The sequence below is a fragment of the Falco biarmicus genome, chromosome 2 (assembly GCF_023638135.1).
Source record: "Falco biarmicus isolate bFalBia1 chromosome 2, bFalBia1.pri, whole genome shotgun sequence".
Lineage (NCBI taxonomy): Eukaryota > Metazoa > Chordata > Aves > Falconiformes > Falconidae > Falco > Falco biarmicus.
In genome coordinates, this window is record NC_079289.1 from 19,089,298 (window position 1) to 19,112,042 (window position 22,745).

General features: G+C 43.9%; 1 protein-coding gene across 3 annotated transcripts in view; it reads left to right on the forward strand.

Annotated features, from left to right (window-relative positions):
• The window catches only part of LOC130144397 (E3 ubiquitin-protein ligase rnf213-alpha-like), a 66,018-nt gene that overhangs the window by 40,323 nt on the left and 2,950 nt on the right, over positions 1-22,745 (forward strand). For all 3 annotated transcript variants that reach the window (XM_056327989.1, XM_056327990.1, XM_056327991.1), the window contains 31 exons: positions 342-483; positions 705-878; positions 1,543-1,676; positions 1,888-2,045; positions 2,319-2,522; positions 3,695-3,891; positions 4,794-4,914; positions 5,333-5,433; positions 5,998-6,171; positions 6,695-6,870; positions 6,949-7,045; positions 7,128-7,242; positions 7,882-8,065; positions 9,265-9,467; positions 10,088-10,189; positions 10,399-10,614; positions 12,523-12,604; positions 13,001-13,035; positions 13,134-13,228; positions 13,605-13,755; positions 13,908-14,079; positions 14,240-14,331; positions 14,750-15,004; positions 15,217-15,343; positions 16,315-16,398; positions 16,651-16,819; positions 16,953-17,148; positions 19,897-19,974; positions 20,507-20,707; positions 20,901-20,990; positions 21,389-21,549. In XM_056327989.1, coding sequence (XP_056183964.1) covers positions 342-483; positions 705-878; positions 1,543-1,676; positions 1,888-2,045; positions 2,319-2,522; positions 3,695-3,891; positions 4,794-4,914; positions 5,333-5,433; positions 5,998-6,171; positions 6,695-6,870; positions 6,949-7,045; positions 7,128-7,242; positions 7,882-8,065; positions 9,265-9,467; positions 10,088-10,189; positions 10,399-10,614; positions 12,523-12,604; positions 13,001-13,035; positions 13,134-13,228; positions 13,605-13,755; positions 13,908-14,079; positions 14,240-14,331; positions 14,750-15,004; positions 15,217-15,343; positions 16,315-16,398; positions 16,651-16,819; positions 16,953-17,148; positions 19,897-19,974; positions 20,507-20,707; positions 20,901-20,990; positions 21,389-21,549 — 4,486 coding nt within the window. The remainder of the gene's footprint in view (positions 1-341; positions 484-704; positions 879-1,542; positions 1,677-1,887; positions 2,046-2,318; positions 2,523-3,694; positions 3,892-4,793; positions 4,915-5,332; positions 5,434-5,997; positions 6,172-6,694; positions 6,871-6,948; positions 7,046-7,127; positions 7,243-7,881; positions 8,066-9,264; positions 9,468-10,087; positions 10,190-10,398; positions 10,615-12,522; positions 12,605-13,000; positions 13,036-13,133; positions 13,229-13,604; positions 13,756-13,907; positions 14,080-14,239; positions 14,332-14,749; positions 15,005-15,216; positions 15,344-16,314; positions 16,399-16,650; positions 16,820-16,952; positions 17,149-19,896; positions 19,975-20,506; positions 20,708-20,900; positions 20,991-21,388; positions 21,550-22,745) is intronic.

The window sequence follows — 22,745 nt, forward strand, 5'->3', positions numbered from 1 at the left end:
CATACAATACTAAACATTTCTCCATATCAATATGAATATCAGAGTGTTTATACACCATAGAACCTAAATCACACAATTATTTTTAAAGAGAGAAGTGGATTTTCTTTCCTCCATCAAAAATGGCACGTGTTCAACAAACGTTGCCCCCAAAATCAACTCACTGAAAATAAAGAGGAAAGGGAAGAGGCTAGAGTAGAGTATAAAGCACTGGATTTTATTGTGGAAGAAAACCAAGAACTTTCATAGTGGTCGCTTTCTATGACTGGCTTTATGTTGACTGAAAACTTTGCATGGAAACGTCTTTCATTCAAATGTTTTAATAAATGTTGTTTTATAATTAGTTTCTAGTTGTTTTATGAATGTGCTGAAAAAGAGAATTTGCCACCTCCTAGAAGAACGTGAGAAAATAAGCTTTGAGCCAGGGGAGTGGGTCTTCCGCAGAGCTGTCTCCAGTGAGTTCATCCTTGAAGAAACTTCATTCAGGTACTTTTACCTGTGCAGCTCTTTCCAAATTTCTAACACGTCTGTTTCTGAGAGCATTAAAAAAGCTGTGGTGTGTGAAGCACAATATTTAATGGGGCTCAGATATGACAATTAGGAGGGATTTTGCTGTCTAGTATACAGAAGTAGATGTGAGTTTCTGATGAATAGAGGATTGGTCAGGTACAAGGAAAGCACTTAACAGGCCACGTTATCACTTCCAGGCATGCTCTGTGGATGCATTTAGAAGACATTGTGGCAAATCTGTTTGCTCAAATTCTCGCAGTGGTGGATGCAAACAACAACCTGGATCATCTCTTTCCGCTGTCTCCATTCTCAGAACTGTGGCTTCAGATGTTTGCAGAGGACTCATTCTTGAGTTTTAAATACACCAGCAAGTAAGAGACTTGGTGGGGAAATACAGTATGTACATTAGTGGAATTAAAACCTGCTTTCATAATCCAACCCTCTACAAAAAGAAATGGTAAAACAAGTCTGAAGTTAAGATAAGCTCACACAGCTCATAACTTATCCGTGATAAGTCTTTTGGGTCATGATTTTGGAATCAGAACTTTCCAGTTCTCTTAAACCTTCAGCAACTCAGGAATATTAGCAAGGAACTCCAGTTCCTTGGAATAGCGATTAACACAGAGTAAACTCAGAAACAGTAGGTCCGCATTTTAGCAACTTGAATTTGAGTTCCCTAAGGTAAGAGCAGATGAATCCCTTCCCCAGCATAAAATGTATCTAGTGTCCAACTATCACATTTCAATTGATCAGTCATCTTATTCTGAACAGTAGCTGTGGCAGACACAAGACAGGTGTCTGACTCGTTTGCCTTTCCCCTGCTGCAATGTTTTTTAGCCTTCAACTCCCAGTGACAGCAATTTTTTCTGGTCGTGCCTTGTTTTCACTGTTGCTGGTTTTTACAAAATATTTTTCTGTACTTTTTAACCTTTTAAGCAGAACATATACTAGTGGCAGTCAGAAATTTCTCTGTGATGCTTCAGTTCAGTATACACAGAGCACATTACATGTTTGCTTCATTCTATACTGTTTAAGGAAACAAGATGCTAAGATTTCGGTGTTGTCAATGACTGAAGACCCCAACACATCCATGTTTTGCCAGTTCCCATTCAGCTGGGTTCTGAAGGCCTACCTGGAGGAACTATGGGAGAAAGTCTATAATACGAGAGGTAACATCAGACTTTTCAAACAAGTGTTGTTCTTTAATCCAGGGAAGGTGATCTCCAAAATTTCCCATAATAGCCAAAGGTTGTGATAGGACCAACCGTAGCAGTTCTGTTCCCCACACAACCATAATGGCCTAAAATATCTGTTCTGCACTCCTAGTTTCCCGTCAACTTCTATTTTCAGGTTACCTGACATCTCTGTCCTTTCCTCTAGGTCATCCTAAAATACCTATGAAGGAACCAGCTGAATTTTTCCAATCACTGGTCAAGGATGTGTTGATGCCAGATGGCAGTAATCCAGAGATGATGCAGTGTTATACCAATGACTTTCTAAGGATGACTTTTCCTGGGCAAGATCATTCTGTCTATGAGGTAAACGCGGTCTGGTGGGGTATAAGCTTTAAAAGTCACTGGCTTGAGTCACAGGACTACAGATATCTATGGTTCCAAGAACTAGGGGGAAAAAATAGCTTCTCCTGTTCTGCATGCTTCCCAACAACTGTTGGTGCTCAGTCTTAATTCCACCTTGAGAAAAATATTTTTAATGGACAAGCTTCACTGGACTGTTTCAACAATGCTGAACACCATGCTCAGTCCCCTGCTGTTTGTTTGGAGCAGAAATAACACCTTTTATTTTATCTGCAGATTCTGTCAAAAGCTCTCCTAGTGAATGCAAAACAGCTCTGCTCCTCTGTGGGGCAGAGGAAGATAAGCTTCTCCCCCATTTGGCTTCATATGGAGTATTTCTACCTACGAGAGGAGTATCAACTCTTTGTTGACTTGGTAAAAATTGATGAGACTGTAACAAGTGACCTGCAAAAAAAGTATGAGAAGGACCCACCAGAAATGGTGAGCAAAAGGGAACAGCTGGTGTTTTGCAGAGCAAAGAGGCACAGCCTGTTTCTGCCTATGGTTACTAGCAAACACTCAGTGAAAGTGTGTAAGAGAAAAATAAGACTTCAGGAGATCTTTCCTTGGAAGTATTTTCCAGCTTCCAGTAAGTCTTAGGGAGTTTCTGAGTTAGTGGTCATATCCAGCTCATTCCCTACCAAAGGACCTGTCCTTCATCCTCCTCTAACCATTTCTTAATTCCATTTATACTTTTTTGTTTTCAAAATGTCTATAATTTAATCAGCATTATGTAGAAAAACATTACACATCCTTTTGCTTGTGTTATTCTGGGTATGACATTCATCTCTCCTTAGACAGTCAGACGTTATAGGTGATGGTAACAGTATTTAAATTCTGGGATGGGGTCCATGTCTGGATTCAGACACTGTAGCTTACATGTCTACAGGGATGTGCCTGTATTTGCAATGGTCATCTGATCACCTATGATTGTTAGTGAAAACATGGGCTACAGAGACAGTGGAGAGTGACTCACAACTGAATGGAGAGGCGCAGTCCAGTTGCCCAAAAGTAGGCATCTACTGACATTTAAGATACTCCCTGGCCTCCAGCTCCTGCTGCGGTAGGGCATGGGTCTCCTGTAGGTCTTGTAGGCCCTATACGCCAGCTGTGTGTAGATGTCTCAGACAACCAAAGGCATTTCAACTGACAGCAGAGACCTACAATAGGGCAACTGGATTCCACCTAAATATCTGTCTTTCCAAAGAACAATTGCTTCAATAATCTTAAACATCTCTCTGTGAAATGGAAGAACTGTTCTTTGGAGGTATCTGTTTCTCCCTCCTGAAAGTCAAGGGAACTGAAGGCAACAAGCTTAGAGCTGAAAGTTTCCCTGTGGAGGGAAAGCCATGCTCTGCTCCCAGTATTCAAACAGTGATCAAGACACAAGTGCAACACAGAGTTACACTATGGTACAATTACAGTTTCTGTACTCTTCTCACATCCTTACCTAATAAATTCCTGCTATGGTATTTGTTGCTGTGTACACCAAGGTAGAGTTTCAGAGAATTCTCCATCACAGCCTCCAAAGCTTTTTTTTTTTTTTCACCAAGGTGCAATGGGACCAGGTCAGCTATAAAAGCTGGATTTTTTTTCTCTCTCTCTAAATGTAGTTCCAGTTTATCACTCTTGACACCTTGAACATTCTCCTGAAGAAGGTGCAGCCCACAGGTAATCTTCGGTCATTTGAAGCCTGTACAGAATGGCTTAGAAGGGTCAAGTCCATTATGCCCTGGATGGAACAGATCAGTATTGACAATTACCAGCTTAATCTTCACCAGAAGAAAAGGGAGCTCCTGAGGAGTGTGTTGTAAGTCCAACCCTCAACAGACATATCTTCATCTTTCAAGTAAGAGGTTCTCTTTCAGACAAGCAAAACTTTTTTCCTTCAAATTGTCTCAGTGTATTTGCTAAAGATTCTGTCAACTCTCACCGGAAGGTTTGAAAACTAAAATGCTTGAAGCTTAAAAATACAATCTGTGGAGAAAGATTTCACATAATCTACCCTTTTTCCCTGGAGTTCCTAATCCAGTGTTTCAATTAATTGAAAGGTTTCATGCAAATATATAGGGCCTCATCTCACCTCTTCCATGAGCTGGTTGTTTGCACTGTGAGCTTAATCTATCCTTTCCTTGGGAAGCCATAATAGTTAGTTTGAGAACCTTAAGATCCCTGAAACTCTTGGCTCACTTCTAATCCTTTGCTCATTCTGTTGTCTGATTATCACAAAAGCATTGGCAAAATCACTCCAAAAAAGCTGTGTTAAGAACTACACATTTTAATCACGGCCACGCACCCAGCATTCTTAAACAGTAAGACCTGTTTTCCTGAACATCTGACTTCGTGCTTTCTCATGCCCAGGATATTTGCTGTAGTAGTGTAGGTATCTCCATAGACAAAACCCAGTAATGATTCAAGAAGTTTGGTCTGGAGACACTCCAACAAGTGAGGTAGACAGGACCATGCCATTTTTTTCTCTCTTTGCTTGGTTTAGTCTACCAAAGCAAGCCCAGGAGTTCTTGTGTCCTGAAATCATTTCACAGTACCCGAGACCTGTCATAGAAATATTGGTTGGAAGGGACCTCAGAAGTCTGTAGGCCAGCCTCCTGCTGAAAATTACACCATTAACCAACAGTAGAGGAGGTCACCTGTGGCTTTCTCTGGCAAGTCTTGAAGCTTTGTTTGGCATTTGCGTGTGTGTGTGTTTTCCAGACACGAGTGGACCTGCACCAACATTGTCTACATGTTCTTTGACCACATGCTGCACAATGAGACAGAAATAGATGAGAAGCTTCTGAGACTTCTTGGGAACCATTTCATCTTCATATGGAATGTATGTGCTCAGTGTAGTGCTTGCCTGGACAATTTATAGCCTTGGAGACAAGCAGAGTTTGAAAGGAGCCTTATCTTCCAGGGATTCCTCTGATTCCAGCTTGAGAGAGGGCATAGAAATAGGAAGAGGATGCAAAGAGGGTGGAAGCACCACCCAGTGCAAAAACCACTGAGATTTCAGAATCATATGAAAGCCCCCCCAAAATCAGAATTTTATGTAAAGGAAGGTTTCCTTGAAAGCTTAAGACATATTTCAGGCCAATTATCCCTGACATTACATGAGGAAAGACACTTTGTAGGCTTGTTTGATTTTGGTGGTTTATTATGTAATGTTGTGGTGCTGACATTACATGTTGGTCTTTTTTCATATGCCAGGAAGATATTTTCATTGAGCTTTTACCATCCTTTCTTTCCTACAGCGCCTGACTAAAACACAAAATTTTGAGCCAGCAGAAACTTTGAATTTGGTGACAGAAGTGCTCAAGAAATGCAATGAAAAAGCTGAAATTGTGTACCTTGTGTAAGTCCAAGCCAAAACAAACAAACAACCCAAACAACAACAACAAAAAAGCTCTTTCTGGGGACAAAAAATGATTTTTTGTAAGGGGTGGGGTAAGATTGTCACTAGCCAATGGAGATTAATCTCCTCAGGCCAAGGGATCCCCCCTGGAGACTACTAATGCCAAGGCATGTAATGCCCAACCTCAGGCGACCATGGAGCAAAGCCTTTTCCATGCGGTGTTGTGTCTGGCTGGTGTCAGAGACAACCCTGGAATTGAACACGGAGTAACTGAAGGTACTCACTAGTTAGACTGTGAATAAGGCCCAGCCCCCTCACCCAGCCAAGCCTTAGTATGTCAGGCCACATCTCTTAGGTGGGATGGTCCTTGGTGGAGCCATCCCCTTAATGAACTATCAGATGTTGCCCCTATTCTGTGCTCACCAGTAAGGCTAGTTAAAAGTTGCAATTCAGTTTTGATGCCCATGGCAAACATTGGGCATGAGAATCCCATGCCCACTCTCAGGTCTGGCACCAGTGTAAAATCAGCCCTGAGTTGTATCTTCCTTTGGTGACATCTTTCAGGAAGGGTGTGAAGGACTGCAAGAGCTGTCTACTGGAGATCACTGACCCGGCAGAGCTGCCCTGTGGACACATTTTCTGCTCGCAGTGCATTCGTGAGTGGAGCAGCAAGCACTGTAAGATCTGCAAGGCTAACTTCCCAGAAGATTACACACCCACTGCTACAGTGGCCACAAGGTATCCTGCAACCTGTAAAACAACTAGTTTTGTTGTGTCAGTCTCTACACCTTGTATAAAATATGGAAATAGTTACCAGAAAAGAGGCTACACCAACATCATTAACACATGAGCTCCACGGAAAAGTCATTATTCACCACCTGTAGCAAGCCCTTGGTGCTGAGAGGATTCACATGAAGAGATCTGGATTCAGTTCCAGCCCTTTTGCTTCCATCTCAACAGGTGGTCTATCCAGGCATACATACTACATGAGAATTCATTTGCCTTTGTTCTGTAGCTATCTTGAGTGGAAGCAGGAGAAAGGGAGAGTACAAGGAAGGAGAAAGTTTGTCCTCAGTATTCAAGGAAAAATGCTGTTAGTGGGTTTTCTGGGGGCTAATTCCCCTCTCTATTTAAAAAAATTATTTCTTCTCCACAGTCTAGGTGTACCTGATCTGGTCACATACAGAGAATCAGAAAAGACAAGTTGTTTCTTTGTTTTGTTGGGGTTTCATGGTAGATCTTGATTTTTTCTTCCCTACAGGGAAGCTGTTGCATCTCGCAACAAATTCCGGAGGAAATGTAACTCCTTCTTTGTGGAGTTTGTCACCACTTCTATCTTGGGAGACAGAGGCATACCATCCCCAGAAGTCATTACTCAACTGATCCAGTTTGTGGCCTGCAAGCCATCCAGCCCTGAGCACCAGGCAGTAAAAAGGGGTAAGAGCCTGATTTCACTAGCACCCTGATCTGATCTTGTACTGAAGAAAAATAATTAATGTCATCCTTCATTTTTAGTGTGCAAGTCAAAAAGTGAGCTGTCACCCTTTGAAGAGTGCATTGACACCAGTCCAACAGTCAAGTCCTCCCTCTTGAAACTGCTTCTGCGACATGGGTTAGCATGAGCTAGGTCCTGGCCTGACCACTGAGCCACACAGGCTACACAGATGCTCACATGCTGTCTTTTTTTGTCATAGGTTCAACAACATAAAGGTTCACCTGGAAAAATACCTTTCTGAGATGGAGAAAAAGATAACTTTCAACAAAATTAACTGGAACCATTTCTACTTCATGGTGGTGCATTGTCTGGAGGTAAGTGCAAGTATCTTTGAGTTGTTCTTGGAATCCATACTCAAATTAACCCTTACTCCCTGTCCTGCCCTTTGCAGATCATACTCTTCCTCTATCTTTCCCCCCACTGGCTCCTCAGGCTGTCTGGAACAGGCTGCTGACCCGCCTTGGTTCTGTGCCTAAGTGTAGTGTGGAAGAATCCAGGCCTGAGTTATAAGGTCCAGTGTACAGTCTGAATTTTGGAGCTGTGGCTCTTGAAGCCCAGGGATGCCCTGGCCTGATTTGTAAGCCACAAGAGCCTCCCTGCAGCATAAGTGACACTCTGAGCAGAACTGTCCCTGGTCTCTTCTCCAATTTGAACTGGAGCACTACTGATATGCACAAGCACACCTGTTCAACATACGATTCTCCACCAAGTGAACAAGAGAGGAGGCAGTCCTCTCCTGCCAGGGAAGCAGAGTTGGGGTTACCCTCAAAGGTGATGAAAAATACTCCACCTGTAAAGCAGAGCATTGCTACGGACTTGAGATTCACATGGTACAACATCACAGCAGAAATAAGTCTGCATCTGGTGAAAAGGCTTGGGAAAGAAGAAGGGATTATTCAGAACCTATGGCAGCTTTGGACTCTTAAGTTTCCCTCTCTCTTTCTGTTGAACAGGATTGTATGTATCCTTCCTCCCAAGATGATGCCAGCCAGCTTGCTGAAAGGTGCCTCTCTACTGCAGACCTTTCCGCTTTCTGCTCATGCAGGCTCTCAAAAATTGACACCCTCCAGTTCATAGCCCGCCTCCGGTTCTCCATCAGCCATGTGGCCACTGTGCTTGGCAGACAGGTGCTCTGCGGTGAGTCCTTCTGCTAGCCACAGAGAGCATGAGATTTTTGTTTTCTTATAAGCAGGTTTAGAACAAGCCAAACATTCACTAGTATAGGAGGTTCCTTCTGGGGGAAGAAAAAAAAAAAAAAAGAAAATAAAAGAAAAAAGTAAGTTTTGTCTAAATTTAAGGGGTTTAACAGATGATTTTTCAAGAGGTGATTCAGGATCAGAAGGCCTAATTTATTTCTTTTAGATCTAGATAATTTTTTTACCCTCTTAGTCTGACACTATAAAACTATTTTTTGTCAATATTGAAACTGAATAGGGTTAAACTAGCTACATTTTTATATAAATAGATCGCATCCAAAGATGTGTATGTTACACCCAAAACATATATGTTACCTAGAACTTGTTGATTCCCTCTGAAACCGTTTTCTTTTTACTGGATTATTTTCTCAGTATTGAAACATCCAGGTTTTGGTCAGCGTTAAAAGAAATTTATCTGAACATTGTCATTTCCCCTGAATAAGTAGTTCACCAGACTTAAGGGGTGGTGTGCAGCAGTGTATCAAGATAATCGTTTAAGTGGCTACAGGTAGGTGCATGTGCTAAGACTCCCTTCTCCCATTAGTCTGTTGAGAATGACATGCAGAATCTATGGAGTTCACACTGAACACATGAGTCTCTTGGTTTAGAAGTGACTGTATTGCACTTTAAACTCTGTTGAGTCACTTCCTTAGATCTTTGTCAGCTTTGAAGAGTGTTCAAGTCTGAGTGAAGAGACTGGCACAATCTTACCTCAACCCATATAATCAATGGAGGTAAGAGGAGACCCTTTATAAGGCCAAGATGTAAAATAGGCCAGAGGATTCCCACTTTTCTCAGCTACCTGGAATAGATCCATGAGATTGCTTTCCATCTTCTGGACAGCCTTGAGAGCTTTCCTCTCTGACCTAAGATAGATGCTAGAGAAGATTACCTGACCAAGAACCTATAAGCACAAAAAAACAGTGGGCCATTCAGTCCTCATATTCACTGCCCAGTATTCTACTTCCCTGCATGCTGTAGGTATTGAGAAGCCCAAGATACTATGGTTGCAGGCCATATTTCTACTCTTGGGGAAAAAGTGTTGTTGCAACCTAAGCAGGTAAAGTGTTTGCAAAAAGGTTCTATGATGTACAACTGCATGGGAGTGAGCTTAATAGGAAATCTCACTGGTACCTTCAGATCCAAACAGATCTCCTGGTGGGAACAAGCAAGAGGAGCAAGACCTGGTGAATGCAATGAAGAAGCTGGTGGTAAATGCACAGACACCATGGCCTCAAATATTCCTCATTAAAAATCTCCATAACAACTACGGTTTCATGCCAATGCAGGAGATTCTTCAGGCAGAAAAATGGATTTTACCTAGAGGGGTTGAAATTTCACAGGTGAGTGTCTTCTGAAAGCCCATCTGCAGGTCACTCAAGTTGTGTGATCCAGGCATGCAGATGCACCCAGGCTTTCTTTGCAGCCAGCTCTGAGGGTGTACAGCTGGCTAACTTGAGCCCTGCCTGATGAAATGTATCTTGTGTTGTAGCCGGTGTAACTTATCACAGACAATGAGATAGGAAACACTCAAGTAATTTTTCATTAAGTAATGAAAAATCAGTTTCATTCAGTTCAAGTAATGAAAAATATCTTCTTAGAGTCTTTCTTCCAATCTGAGGAGAGATAAAACCTCCTCTAGAGGACAATTCATTCCTCCTTTAAACCTGCTTAGCATGTGACTATTCGTGTATTTGAAAGACTGCAGAAATGGAACAATTGCACAGTAAAATTCAGGCAGAACAGATTTCAGACTCCATATCTCTGCAGCACCCCGAGCTTGCCCCCATGATACAAATACAAATTTTAGAAAATGCAAAACCAGTTCGTAATATTCATAACATAAAAATAACATGATCATTTGTGAGGGGTCCATATGAATGCTTCAGTGGGCTTGAGATAACCTTCTACATGCTGGTGGTATCTTCATTATAATAATGTAACTTACATCTGTGTTTCACAGCATATGAGTACCTGGTCAAATATAACACTGATGTTATCAGTGCTGGACAGAGCAAAAAGTCAAATAAATAACAAAGATCCCCAGGAAGTCCAGAGACTGGTGGTGAGTATCTATTGTGTCTCCCACAGATTTCTATGGGGTGTTTGTAGAAAGCTATAGGAATTTCTTCCTGAGTTGGAGACAAGGATCATCACATTTATATTAAAAAACCCCACTTTTTAACCCTACCAGTGGGTACCTCATGAAGAGATGCCTTATGGGACTCCTTAGATTCCATCTGGGTTTGTTTTTTTTTTCAATTTGTTTTCTAGCCTGTCATAAAACAAATGGAAAACATCCTCCAAACACCAATGCTCCCAGAAGAGACTCTGGAAAAAAAGATGAAGAAAATCATGGATGCTCTGTGCAGACACAAAAACAATGTCTTGATGGAGGTGGTCTTTCACACTGCATTTACTCTGGCCTTATCCCAAAGTCCCCTCACTCAACTTTTCAGGAATATCTGCTTTAAGCCTCATGTGGTAAAGGTAAGTCAAGATGTGGGAATACAGATACTTCCCTTCATGATAACATCATTGGGCTGGTCCCGCTTTTACACAATCAGCTCTGTCAGCTTACAGCCAGATTTGGTTTAGGTCACATATGGAGCCTTGTAGTTCTGCTCCCTTCCCGACAGTCCACCAGGAGCAAACTGAGACTGTTCATCACTATCTGTACTGAAAGCAAGGGATGCAAATTGCTGGTGATGCCCATCTCTCTCTGGTTGAATCTAAGGGAGCCTAGAGGCCAGGCAAATATCAGCTGTTGATTGAGCTTATATGACTCAAATTGTAGCCCAAATGTCTTCATTCTAGACCACAATATGCCAGCTGTCAGGTAAGATAAACTTTTTACTAGACTATACCCCACTTTGCATCTAATGATGGACAAATTATTCCCATTATTTGAGGAGTGCAGAAAGCAACTGAGATATGCATTGCACATCTCTTGGCCGTGAAGACAATGGCAGTGTCCAGGTTTCAGAAACACAGAATGGTCAGAGTTGGAAGGGACCTCTGGACATCATCTAGTCCAATCCCCTGTCAAATAAGCAAGTTCTCCTAGGGCAGGTTGAACAGAATCACGTCCAGGTGAGGTTTGAAAATCTCCAGAGAAGGAGACTTTATAACCTCTCTGGCCAGCCTGTTCCAGTGCTCGCTTGTCACCCTCAAGGTAAAGCAGCTCTTCCTCATATTCAGGTGGACCTTCCCATGTTGCAGTTTGTGCCCGTTGCTCCTTGTCCTGTCACTGGGCACCACTGTGAAGAGCCTGGTCCCATCCTCTTGACACCCACCCTTAAGATACTTGTATGCACTGATAAGATCCCTCTCGGTCTTCTCTTCCCCAGGCTAACCAGGCCCAGCTCTCTCAGCCTTTCCCCATAAGGGAGATGCTCCAGTCCCCTCATCAGCTTTGCAGCCCCCTGCTGGGCCCTCTCCAGTAGTTCCCTGTCTCCCTTGAACTGGGGAGCCCAGCACTGGGCACAGCACTCCAGATGGGGCCTCACCAGGGCAGAGCAGAGGGGAGGATCACCTCCCTCCACCTGCTGGCCACGCTCCTCCTGATGCACCCCAGGGTCCCATTGGCCACCTTGGCCACAAGGGCACACTGCTGGCTCATGGGCAACTTGCTGCCCACCAGAACTCCCAGGTCCTTCTCTTCAGAACTTTTTTTCCAGCAGGTCAGCTCCTTGCCTGTACTGGTGCATGGGATTGTTCCCCCCGAGGTGCAGGACCCTACACTTGCCTTTGTTGAACTCCATGAGGTTCCTCCCCACCCAGCTCTCCAGCCTGTCCAGGTCTCGCTGAATGGCAGCACAGCCTTCTGGTGCATCAGCCACCCCTCCCAGTTCTGCATCATCAGCAACTTTGCTGGGGGCACACTCTGTCCCTTCATCCAGGTCATTGATGAATAAGTTGAACAGGGCTGGACCCAGCACTGACCCCTGGGGAACACCGCTGGCTACAGGCCTCCAGCGAGACTCTGTGCTGCTGTTCACAACTCTCTGAGCTCTGCCATTCGGCCAGTTCTCAATCCACCTCACTGTCCCCTCTAGTCCACGCTTCATGAACTTACCTATAAGGATGTTGTGGGAGACAGTATCAGGTTATGCTCTTTCACCCTGAATCCTCAGTTTGTTAGGCAGATACCAAAGAAGTGATGAAGATGTTAACTTGCGTGTTGCTGTTCTTGTAAACCCAGCTATCCCCAATGTATGTCCAGTTGATATAATGCTATGTCCCTTGGTCTATGTCTCTGTCAAGCTTTTTCATGTTCTCATTCGTACCTAATGTTTTTATCTCCAGAAATTATTTCTCCAGTAGATGAGAAGTGAACTAGGAAAATTGTTATATAATTTCTCAACTTTTTCTTTACACCTGTGTTTCCTTTCTAAGGGGTCCTACCTTCCTACCATGCCTGAAGACCTGCTTTTTGATCAGAAGAACTGGAAAATTGGTCAATATGATACACCTTGGGGTAAGTGCTGAGGAAATTTTGCTTCTTTCCAGCTATATGGATGGCAGACACAGGCAACATGCTATAAATGTGCCATGAGATAGACTGGCCAGGGATTGAAGGGAAAGAAGGAACAGGTGGATGGAGGGAAGGGTGCCTTTCTTCAAAGCTACCTCTGTGTTTCTGTTGAGTGCTTTACCAATCTCCTTTTGGCTGCAGCAACTCCAGGCCCATTTATAGCAAATTCTTGTGAGAACCATGTTGTGAGACCAGATCCCAGTAGATGGGAAGAAGGTCTTACTTGCGAGGAGCCTGGTCTGTTGCCCTCCCAGTGAATTTCTGGCTGTGCTTATATCACAAATGATTTGGTAATTGGAAGAAAATTGACTGATTACTCTAATTCCTTTTCATACACAGTTTGTCAGTGCGGATCATACTGGATCATCACCAACGTAAGTGTCTTTTGGTTTTTTGTAATGCTGAGGATCTTCTGTCTGCTGTTAAGTTTTTTGCCCTACATCTTACCCTGCTGTCATTTCTTTACCTACAGTGTGGGAATCCTGTGGAAGTCAAACAATGCCTATGTGGTGCCAAAATTGGAGGAATTAATCACATACCTGAGAGAGGTTTTGTGAGGAAGGAAATGTAAGTTGGTGCTCTCCAGCCTAGAGCCCAAAAGAGATCAACAGAGCTGCAGCCACTTGACCCTCTTTTTATTCTCTGGGCACAGGGGAAACACTGTAGGTGGGCAGAGCAAGGTCTTTGTGACCCAGGGTCCAGTTGCAGGAAAAAATCTTGGAAATACCTACTGGGGGGAACAGAAAGGAAAGAAAGCCTGAGTGGCATGAAACAGCTAGAAAGAGCATTTCTTCGCAGCAGTTCTTTTCTTCCAAAAGTCTCATCTCGTGCCACATTCACATTTGTTCTGAACCAATGCTGACAAAGCCTCCACCAATGTTAACTTATATGAGAAGAGCCCAGTCACTGAGAGTGTAAACTGAATTACATTTCCTTAACACAGCACGGAAGATAAAACAGGAAAAGGATACATCCTTGGAAGCCCTTCAATACGGAGAATTGAACTGGAGAGGGACCTGTCACCTGCCTCTGTCTGTCTTGCAAGAGCTCTGCTGCATTGTTCCATGCTGCTGGGGATCTATACAGATAAACAGGTGAGACAGCCCTTGCTTCATTTCCTTCCCTTACCTCCTGTCTGCCTGTCCTCTCCACTAAGCCTGCAGCTTCCGCATGATGAATAGTTTCTTCCCTGCTCTGGGAGGAATCTTTCTTGAGAGCTAAATTAAAAAAACATCCTGTCTTCCAGGCAATTCTAAGTCTAATGACAGAGAAGCCAAAGGATGTGGCAAAATTCTTCTGGGACCACCTTGAAAAAGATATTGAATGCCTGGCAGTGGCACTTAGCAGAAACATGGAGGATGCCACAGTGACTGTCCATCTGTTTCTCCAGCACTTGAGCAACAGTACAACAGTTAAAGGTACATTCCATGCAATGGGAGGGTACGAACAGGCTTACCTCAGATTGGTTTTCACATGGCCACTGGAACTGGTGACTCTTATCCCATGACTGTAGCTGTTCTCTACAGATTCCAGTGTCTACTGGGTCAGGGTTCATATTTTGCTTTGCAATTCCTACAGGGCAAAACATGGCCTTCGATATTCTGCTTAGACAAGAAGACCGAAGGAAGTGGGAAACCTGCTTTAAAACACTGACTCAGCCATTCTTCCAGGTATGCGAGGGACTAGCCACTGTGTTTCCAGGGATCCCATATACTAACTATCACTTTGTTAGGTATCAACTGCAGAGCCCACACAGGCTCTGATGTGGTGTGATCCAATGAGCTAGGACATTCCCACATGCAATGAACAGGTTCATCACCTCTTTTTTGAGATGCTTTTTATATGTTGATGCAAATCCCCTTTAAAAAAAAAATATGGCTCTTTGCCTTGGAGGGCAAGAAAATACCCTTTTGTTTTCTTCTTGGGCAATTTTGTTCTTGTCCAAGCTTCATTTTTCATCATGAAGTTTTTGCTGTGTCTTCCCTTTCTTCAGAACGACCATTATCTTCCCTCGTGAGAAGACTTGTAAATTCTCCCAAACACTTTTGTAACAAAAAGCAGCTCCTAACAACCCTTCAAATTCCACAGGCCTGGGAGCAGAGCCTTACTTCTGTCAAACAGCAGAGGATAAGAGATCCTCAGGGCTCCAGCCTGCTCCTACAAATAGCTTATGGTGAGATTCCTCCTTTTGAAGACCAGCCAAACCTTGGACTGATCGGCCTGTCCTACATGTGGAGATTTGAACAGAAGATGTCCATCCAAACCCTGATGCATCTCCTTCAGCAAGAACAACAAGAAGGCAAAGGAAATTGCTATCCTGTTCTTCTGGAGCTCATGTCTAAGGTGTGTTGTAGAAACATTCCTCCTTTTTCAAATCAGAGACAGGCACCATGTGGATTCACCATTGTTGGTGTCAGTGAGGCACTAAGGTGACTCATTTCCCTGGTTTTCCCAGCACAGTGCCCTTCTCCTGAATGCCACACAATGCCAGACACAATCCTGGTTCCTCATATAAGTGTGTGGATAGCAAAGTCATGTTGCATTTTCCCTTCCAGCTCCAAAACATCCAGTATGTTCAACACTTGCCTGACATTTTCAGTCTGCAGAAAGCTCTGATCCACTTCTTCCAGAACAGCCATGCTGGGGAAACATACTCAGTACAACAGTTTCTAGAACTTTCAGGTATGACATGGACATATTCTAATCCTAGTAAACTGGCCTCTACTACTCCTCAACACCCACATGCTCTGCTCTGATGTTATAGCAGGACCTGTGATTTCTGTTGCAAGCTGTGAGGGACCAGCAAACACAAGACTGCTCCAAAGGAAGATGAGCCAGAACCTAAGGGTGACCATAGCACAGACCAGGCAGCAATCAGGGTACAGTCCCACAGCATCAGGACAAGGCCAGGGTAGTGACAGAACCAGGTTCTGTCAACAGCCCAGTGATCATAGCACTAGGCAAGGAAATTAGTACAGAAGTCATCCTGAAGTCCAGTCAATAAGTTGTGAGACCAGGAGACAGGACTTCTTACAACTCAGGCACTGTTGTGAGCTTACATGTATCTCCTGGGCCCATGCAGAAGGGATGAGGTGGATTCCCCACATCAGGCTGCTCAGGGATAGTAAGGCCTGACACAAGTTCACAGTATGACTGTCAGTCATCTCCATCTTTATGGCCATCTTTGGGGTTTGAGGGAGAGGCTAGAGAACTCTGAGATACTGGAATGATCTCTGAAATATTGGAACGCATCTTGGGCAGATTGCCTCCCACCCTCATAGTAGGTATAGCCAGCAGGACTTGAGAAACTTGTAGATTTGTCCTGTTGTTTCACCCATGAATGGGCTACATACACGAGACAAGTTTTTAAGACTGTAGGCAGGTATATTAGCGTGGTGTACATGAACTGGCATTCGGTACCCGCTGGATGCCAGGTACGGTATAAATGGTATAATATGAGCTAGAAAAAAAGTAACTCTGGTTAAGCTTGGAGCCACAGCTGTGAATGGCAACCAACGCGCAGCCTAACACAGTTTACTGATCAGCTGTACACTATAAGCTATATCTTTCAGGGAAACTAAACCTTTTTCAGTTGTTTTCTCTTGGGAGCATGCATTGACACTGCTGTTTTTCTCCCCGCTCTGTGCCTGAAGAGGACCAGCGTTCAACTTTTTGCCGAGCTATAGGGACCATCCAGAAAGTCTGGAGCAATATCAGAATGAAACCACTGTGCTCAGGTATTTTGACTTCCCAGGTATTGTTACTTCCCTTTTCTAAGCCATTGATCAAGGCTGGAATCCATGCCAGTTGCTGAGCTCACTTTATTTTGACCCTCTAGCTGAAAACAAATCTAAAAGCCTTCCAAAACGACAAAACCTAATATAAAAAACCTCAAAAAGCTTTTAACAAAGTCTAGCCAGAGTTTTCCCCTGGGAAGAATTCTTCCTAACACCACATTAGCAGAAGAGAAACCCTCCATTTTGTTACAGATGTCAGAGTCCCCCTGGACCTCTTGCCAAAGGACATCAATGCCAGCACTGCTGTCCTGAAACTCCTCCCAACTCCACTTTCTGTCGGTCACCTTGTGACAAGCCTTCTCATACAGCTCCAGAACAGTTGTGTGGACACAGCTACACAGATCACAAAGGAAAAGCAACGGTACATTTCAAACCATTTCTCTGGAGCAATTCAGGACTTGTCTAGAGCTGCACGTGTCACTGACTGCAAAGTGGCATGAGGTAAGAAACAACCTGCTATCCTTAACAGCAAAGGGTAACTTCTTCTCTCCCAGGACCATCTCTGCAGAAGAAGTGAAACCATCTTCAGTGCTGAAGATAACTGAGAATGATCTGATCATTGCAACACTGGCCAACTCCCAGTATGTGATAGATGAAAATGGCACCAAGACAACTCATTTTGACTTCCAGGCATTGCAGCGGCAAGTGATCCAACGTTTTATCAGTGGGAAACCTATCATCAAAGCTCAGGTGAGTTTAGCACGATGCCCTTTCAGCACAAGCCAAATTGCAGTGCTCCAGGCCAGCAGAGGGTGTAGGATTTTACTTCCAGCACCTAGTACTCCCCTCTCCAGAGCTGGAGCAAACACAAATTAAGGTGCTTGCACCTTTGGCAGCCCACCACTCCACATCTATCTGCATTCCATGGATTTTAACAGTTGTGTGGTCAAAAAACATTCTGTGCTCAGCAAATCTTGGTGCTATGAAAGGCACTGTGAGCTTTTCTATTCAAAGCCTGCAGGGGAGGTTGGCCTGGATTTTCTTATAAACAAGGAGTCAGATACAGTCTAAAAAGACTCAAGAGAGTTGAGTTCCTGGGCATAGTATAGGGCTGGAGTCTAATGTGAGTCTCTGAACTGTATTGGAGAAGCCAGCCTTCTTCCGTGCTATTCATCTTCACTTATCCACATTAGCCTTTGGCTTTTCTCTGGAAGCTCTCAAGGGACAAGAACTGCAAATAATTATTCCCATCTGAAAAGGTGGGCCAGAGATACGTACCTCAAAAATTAAGGCTTGCAAGACAGCAATCTATTTAGGTACCTAAGTCCTTTCAGCCCCTTAAAAAACTTCCCATAACTCTCAGGCAGTTATGTAAACTTCACCTGAGGTTCTCCTATGACTGCTGGTTGCCCCAGCTATTTCCTATGTCAGAGGAAGCGCCTACTGGGTGTTTGGATGTGTGAAATGTGAAAATCTGGCCACAAGAAAGTGGGAAAAAGGGATTCAAGGGCATTATAACATGGCTGTCACATAGTCGTTCAGGTCTACATCCTTGTCCAGAAATAGAGTAAGATAAGCAGAGCAACTGACATACAGTCACACAGAAACTGAAATAGTTTGGCTGGAGGGACCTCGGGATGTTTCTGGTCCAATTGTTTTCTCCAAATAAGGCTAACTTCAAAGCAAAAGCAGATTGCTCAGGGTGTTGTACAGTTGGATTTTGGAAATCTCCAAAGACAGAAATTCACCACCTCTCTACCCCTCTGTTCTGATGTTTTAACGTCCTCACCGTGAAAATGTATTCTGCATGCTTAAGTAGGAGATCCCTGGCTGCCCCTTGTCCTTATTGTCTTCACTGCAATCCCTCTTTTAGTAGTGGATAAGCAACTAGCATCTCCCCATAAAGGTCTGTTTTACAGGGTGAACAATCCCCTGCATTCTGTTCTGCAGCCCCTCAATCATCTTTTTTGTCTCTGCTGGACTCACTTCAATTTTTCAATTACTTTTGTACTGAAGAATCGCAAATTTGAAACAGTACTCAAGCATAATCTGGTAGATGATGAATAGATCGGAAAAATCATTTCTTTTGTCCTGCTGGCCACACTCCTGCTAATATAGCCTGCTGGGCACGTGACTTTTTTCACCATAAATGCACACTGCTGACTCCTGTTCAACCTGTCCACCAGGACACACAGGTCTTTTCTGCAAAGCTGCTCCAGAGCTGGTCTGCTCTCAGCCTGTGCTGTTGCATATGATTGTTCCATCCCAGATGCAGGATTTTGCATTTGTCTTTGTTGAACTTCATGAGGTTCCTGTTGGCCCATTTCTCCAGCATGTTGAGAACCCTCTAAATGGCAGCCATGCCCTCTAGCATATCAGCCCCTTTCCTCAATTTGGTATCATCCACAAACTTGCTGAAATGTCATGTCAGTTATTGCTGAAGTATCTTAACAACATCAGCCAGCTCCCTCAGCACCATTGGATGCATTTGTCTGGTTCCATGGGCCTGTGTATATCCAGCTACACTGGGTCTGGCTGAGATGGAGTTAATTTTCATCATAGCTGCTCATATGGTGCTGTGTTTTAGATTTGTGACCAAAACGTGCTGATAACACACCAATGATTCAACTATCGCTGAGCTGTATTTGCACAGCATCAAAGGCCTTCTCCATTTCTCATTCTGCTCCCCCTCAGTGAATAGATTGGAGATGTGCAAAAAGGTTGGGAGGGGCCACAGCCAGGCAGATGACCCAAACTAACCAAAGAGATATTCTATGACAAATAACATCATGCTCAGCAATAAAATGGAGACAAAGTGGTTTTAGGGAGGTTCATCAGTCTGCCCATGGGAGGTGGTGAGCGATTTCCTTTAATATAACTTGTTTCTCACTTTTATTTTTATTTTCCTTTTTTGCTGTCCCACTGGGGGTAAGGAAAGGAGGGAAGTGAGTGAGGAGCTCTGTGGTACTTGGATGCCACAACAGCAACTTATCTCTGTAGTCCCTAATTTGTTCCTCTTTTTTTTGTGACATGCCTTTAAACTTTGCCATTAAACACAGAGGGCTGAAAGCAGACATTTAAAGTAAAAAACAAGGCAAAGGAAGCACCAAGTATCTCAATGAGTACCTTTTCCATGCCCTTTGTCAGTAGGTCCCGTTCCTTGTTGAGCAGTGGACCTAGTTTTTATCTGGTTTTCCTTTTGCTAATGACATAGTGATGTAGAAGCCGTTCTTGGTGGCCTTCACATCCCTCAGCAATTTCAGCTCCCGATGAGCTTTGTCTTTCCTAACTCCACCCTTGCATGCCCAAGTAGTGTCTCTATATTCCACTTGGGTAGCCCCTCCCTGCTTTTGCCTCCACTATACCTCCTATGCTAGGCTATCACTGCCACTGGCCCTGCAGCCCAAGGCATGGGTAGCTGTGTCCTACTGCATGGTCACAAGTTTCCAGTTTGGCCTGTGCCAAGTGATACTTCAAAGCCATTCATTTGCTTTCCAGACCGCTCCATCCTTTGCACTGAACAGCATGAAGACTCTGCAGCACACAAAAATGAAAGTGAGAGAACAGCTGGCACAGGTACAAAAAGAGCTTACAATTTTTTCCATCCAAGCTTTCCTCTGCCTTGTAATACTTATTAATAAGCCACCCCAAGGGACAGAGATCTCAACAAAGAATATGGCACCTGCAGGATGTGTAAAAAGGTCTGAGTCCAAACCAGACAGATGGCTGGAGCCTCATAAGGAGCCAATTTTCTTTGCTGGCTCTGAAGGGAATCCAGGCAGCTCAGGTGGAGTTATCTGTACAAGTGTCTAAACCAAAGGGATATGGTGACCACAGCACACCATGCACTGGCATGGTGGATCAGTACAAGTACCAGCTTCAAGGTTATTGTTCCTGCTTACAACTACGCTGGGGAACCCATGTCCTTGTACAGCCTGTGTCTTTCCCACGTAAACACTGGACATCACCCAGGTGTACCTAACTCTCCCTTTGATAAGAGGGCAGAACTGGTACCAAAGTTTATACCGTCACTTTGCTGTACAGACACACTTGTTGGACCCTGACTTCACGTGTCAGAGTCACAGTCTGGCTATATTTCTCCTGATAGGAATCTCTAAGTGTGAACCAGCTGAAACAGATCATGGAAGAAGCCCGATCAGTGAATGCTATTTCCCAAACACTTGCCACCTTAAAAGTGGCTGCCGAGTTCCTGGCCGTGACCGGTGAGGACCCAAAGCGTCAGTTGTCTGAGTATGTAAAAAATGAGCTGAAGATGGATGCAGGTGTAGAACAGTTCAGAGACATGCCGGTAAGCAAGGCGCTTTGCTTGTACTGAATCAGAAACTGGATTAATGTTTCCAACCTTCATACCCTCCCCTAAGAATTAAGACACCACCTTTTAAGTCACTTTTTTGTGAGCTAACCCAGAACATGGCCAATGGAGGCTTTCTGACAAGCAGGAACTGGTTGACTAGTTGTCCATCTGTTTTCTCCTCCTCCAGGTGGTACTGAACACTCAGCTGAAGCACATCCTGTCTCTGTGGCAGACATTGTCAGCAAAGAGATCTGTGCTGTTGGTGCAGATGAATCAGGTGAAAGAGAGAGCTCAGTTCACAAAACTGTCCACAAGAGCTAGGGGAAGGGAGAAAAATTTTTACAAAGTTGATTTTCTGTGGAAAACTTTGGAAATGGGTAGGAAAATAACAGGAATATTTTGTGGGTTTTGTATCTTTCCATTCAGCAGTCTTATGTGACTTACATTACATAAGACCCTTGGAAAACGGTGGCCCACAAGATTCTGTGCTAGAAGCAGTGGTACTTTCTGGCATGGGTCACATCAGCAGCCGGTGCTGTGGTCTCTGGTGTCCCTGGCATAAGAGTCAGGAACAAAGAGGGTTCCAGTTCCACCTCTTCCATCAGTTGTAGCCCCGAGATGGTCTTTGCAGGGAGTCCCTGGCCATCGTCTTGCTGATGTTGTCTGTCATTGCAGAATCCCTTCTGCCTGGTTCCTGAGCAGTACCATGAGGAGTTGAGTGCAGAGATGGAGAAGGCTCTGACTACTGCACTCTCGACAGTGAACCTGGACTTGTTCCTCATTGAGCTCCATGAGATGATCGCTGTGTCTCTGGATAGCTTTAATCCACAGTGGGAGTAAGAGCAGATTTTTCTTGGTTTGTTCCTGAGGTAGATACCAACTCCTTAGACCCAGATGAAAGGTGTCTTGAAGTCCTTTTTAAGGTGGACTCTTGAAACTTGCCGGAGGGAGGGGCCATGCCTTCCAAAAGTGGGAGTTACTGCAGCTGTGATGAGCATCATCAGGTTTTTTTGTGATGCCCAAGTAAAGAGAACAATGCAAATGTAAAATTACAAGAGCAAATAATACAAAAACAAACAAACAAAAAAAAAGAGCAAAGAATGTAAAGAGTAAAATACATCAGAAACCCCAGTACTTTCAATTCATCTGGCATGTCATGGGGAAGCAAAAGAACCACTAAAAATCATATGGTCATGGAGACTGAGGTTGGGGGTGCCCTCTGGAAGTCTATAGTCTACCCTTTTGATTCAGGAAGGTCTGAGTTCAAAGCTACAGCAGACTGTTCAAGGACTTGTCCAGTTGTGTCATTGTGTCCTCTGCATTGTCCCAGGGCTGCATCACCCATGTGAAGAATATTTATTTTATTTTATTTTTGCATTTAGTGGGGATTTCCACTGTTGTATATTGTGTTTGTTAATTCCTGTCTTTTCACTGGGCAGTTCAAGAAGAGGCTGGCTTAATCTTCTTGCAACCTTCCCACTACATTCTTAAAGATGCATTTAGAGTTTCCCTTTACCTTCTCTGAAGACTGAATAACCCAGTTCTCTACCTTCTCTTCATATGTTCTGTGCTCCAGACCTCTAATCATACTGGTTGCACTCCGCTGAACTCACTTTAAAAGATCAATGTTTTTCTTGCACTTGGAGCACAATATCAGGCACAATCCTCCAGATGGGATTTCACAGAAGAGAAAAATTAACCGACTAGCTACATTCTTGTTCATACAGTTCAGTGTGTGTTTGGCCTGGGGAGAAAAAAAAAGAGGGATCATGTAAGGGAACAAAAAAGGTGCCCCCTATACAAGACCACTGAGAAACCCTAATGTGAGCATATGGCCACACCACCTCCCTTTCCCTGTTTCTTGCATGAGGAAGGTTTCCCAATGCCACAGTGACAGCATGACAGACCCCGTGAAGGGGGGAGCTGGGCATATATCTCGATGAGTGCAGATAGGTTTGGCATGCTGTGTTATACCTGAGATGGGAGAGGCAGTCAGTGAAGCCAAGAGAGCTCAGCTTTGAGGAGGCCACAG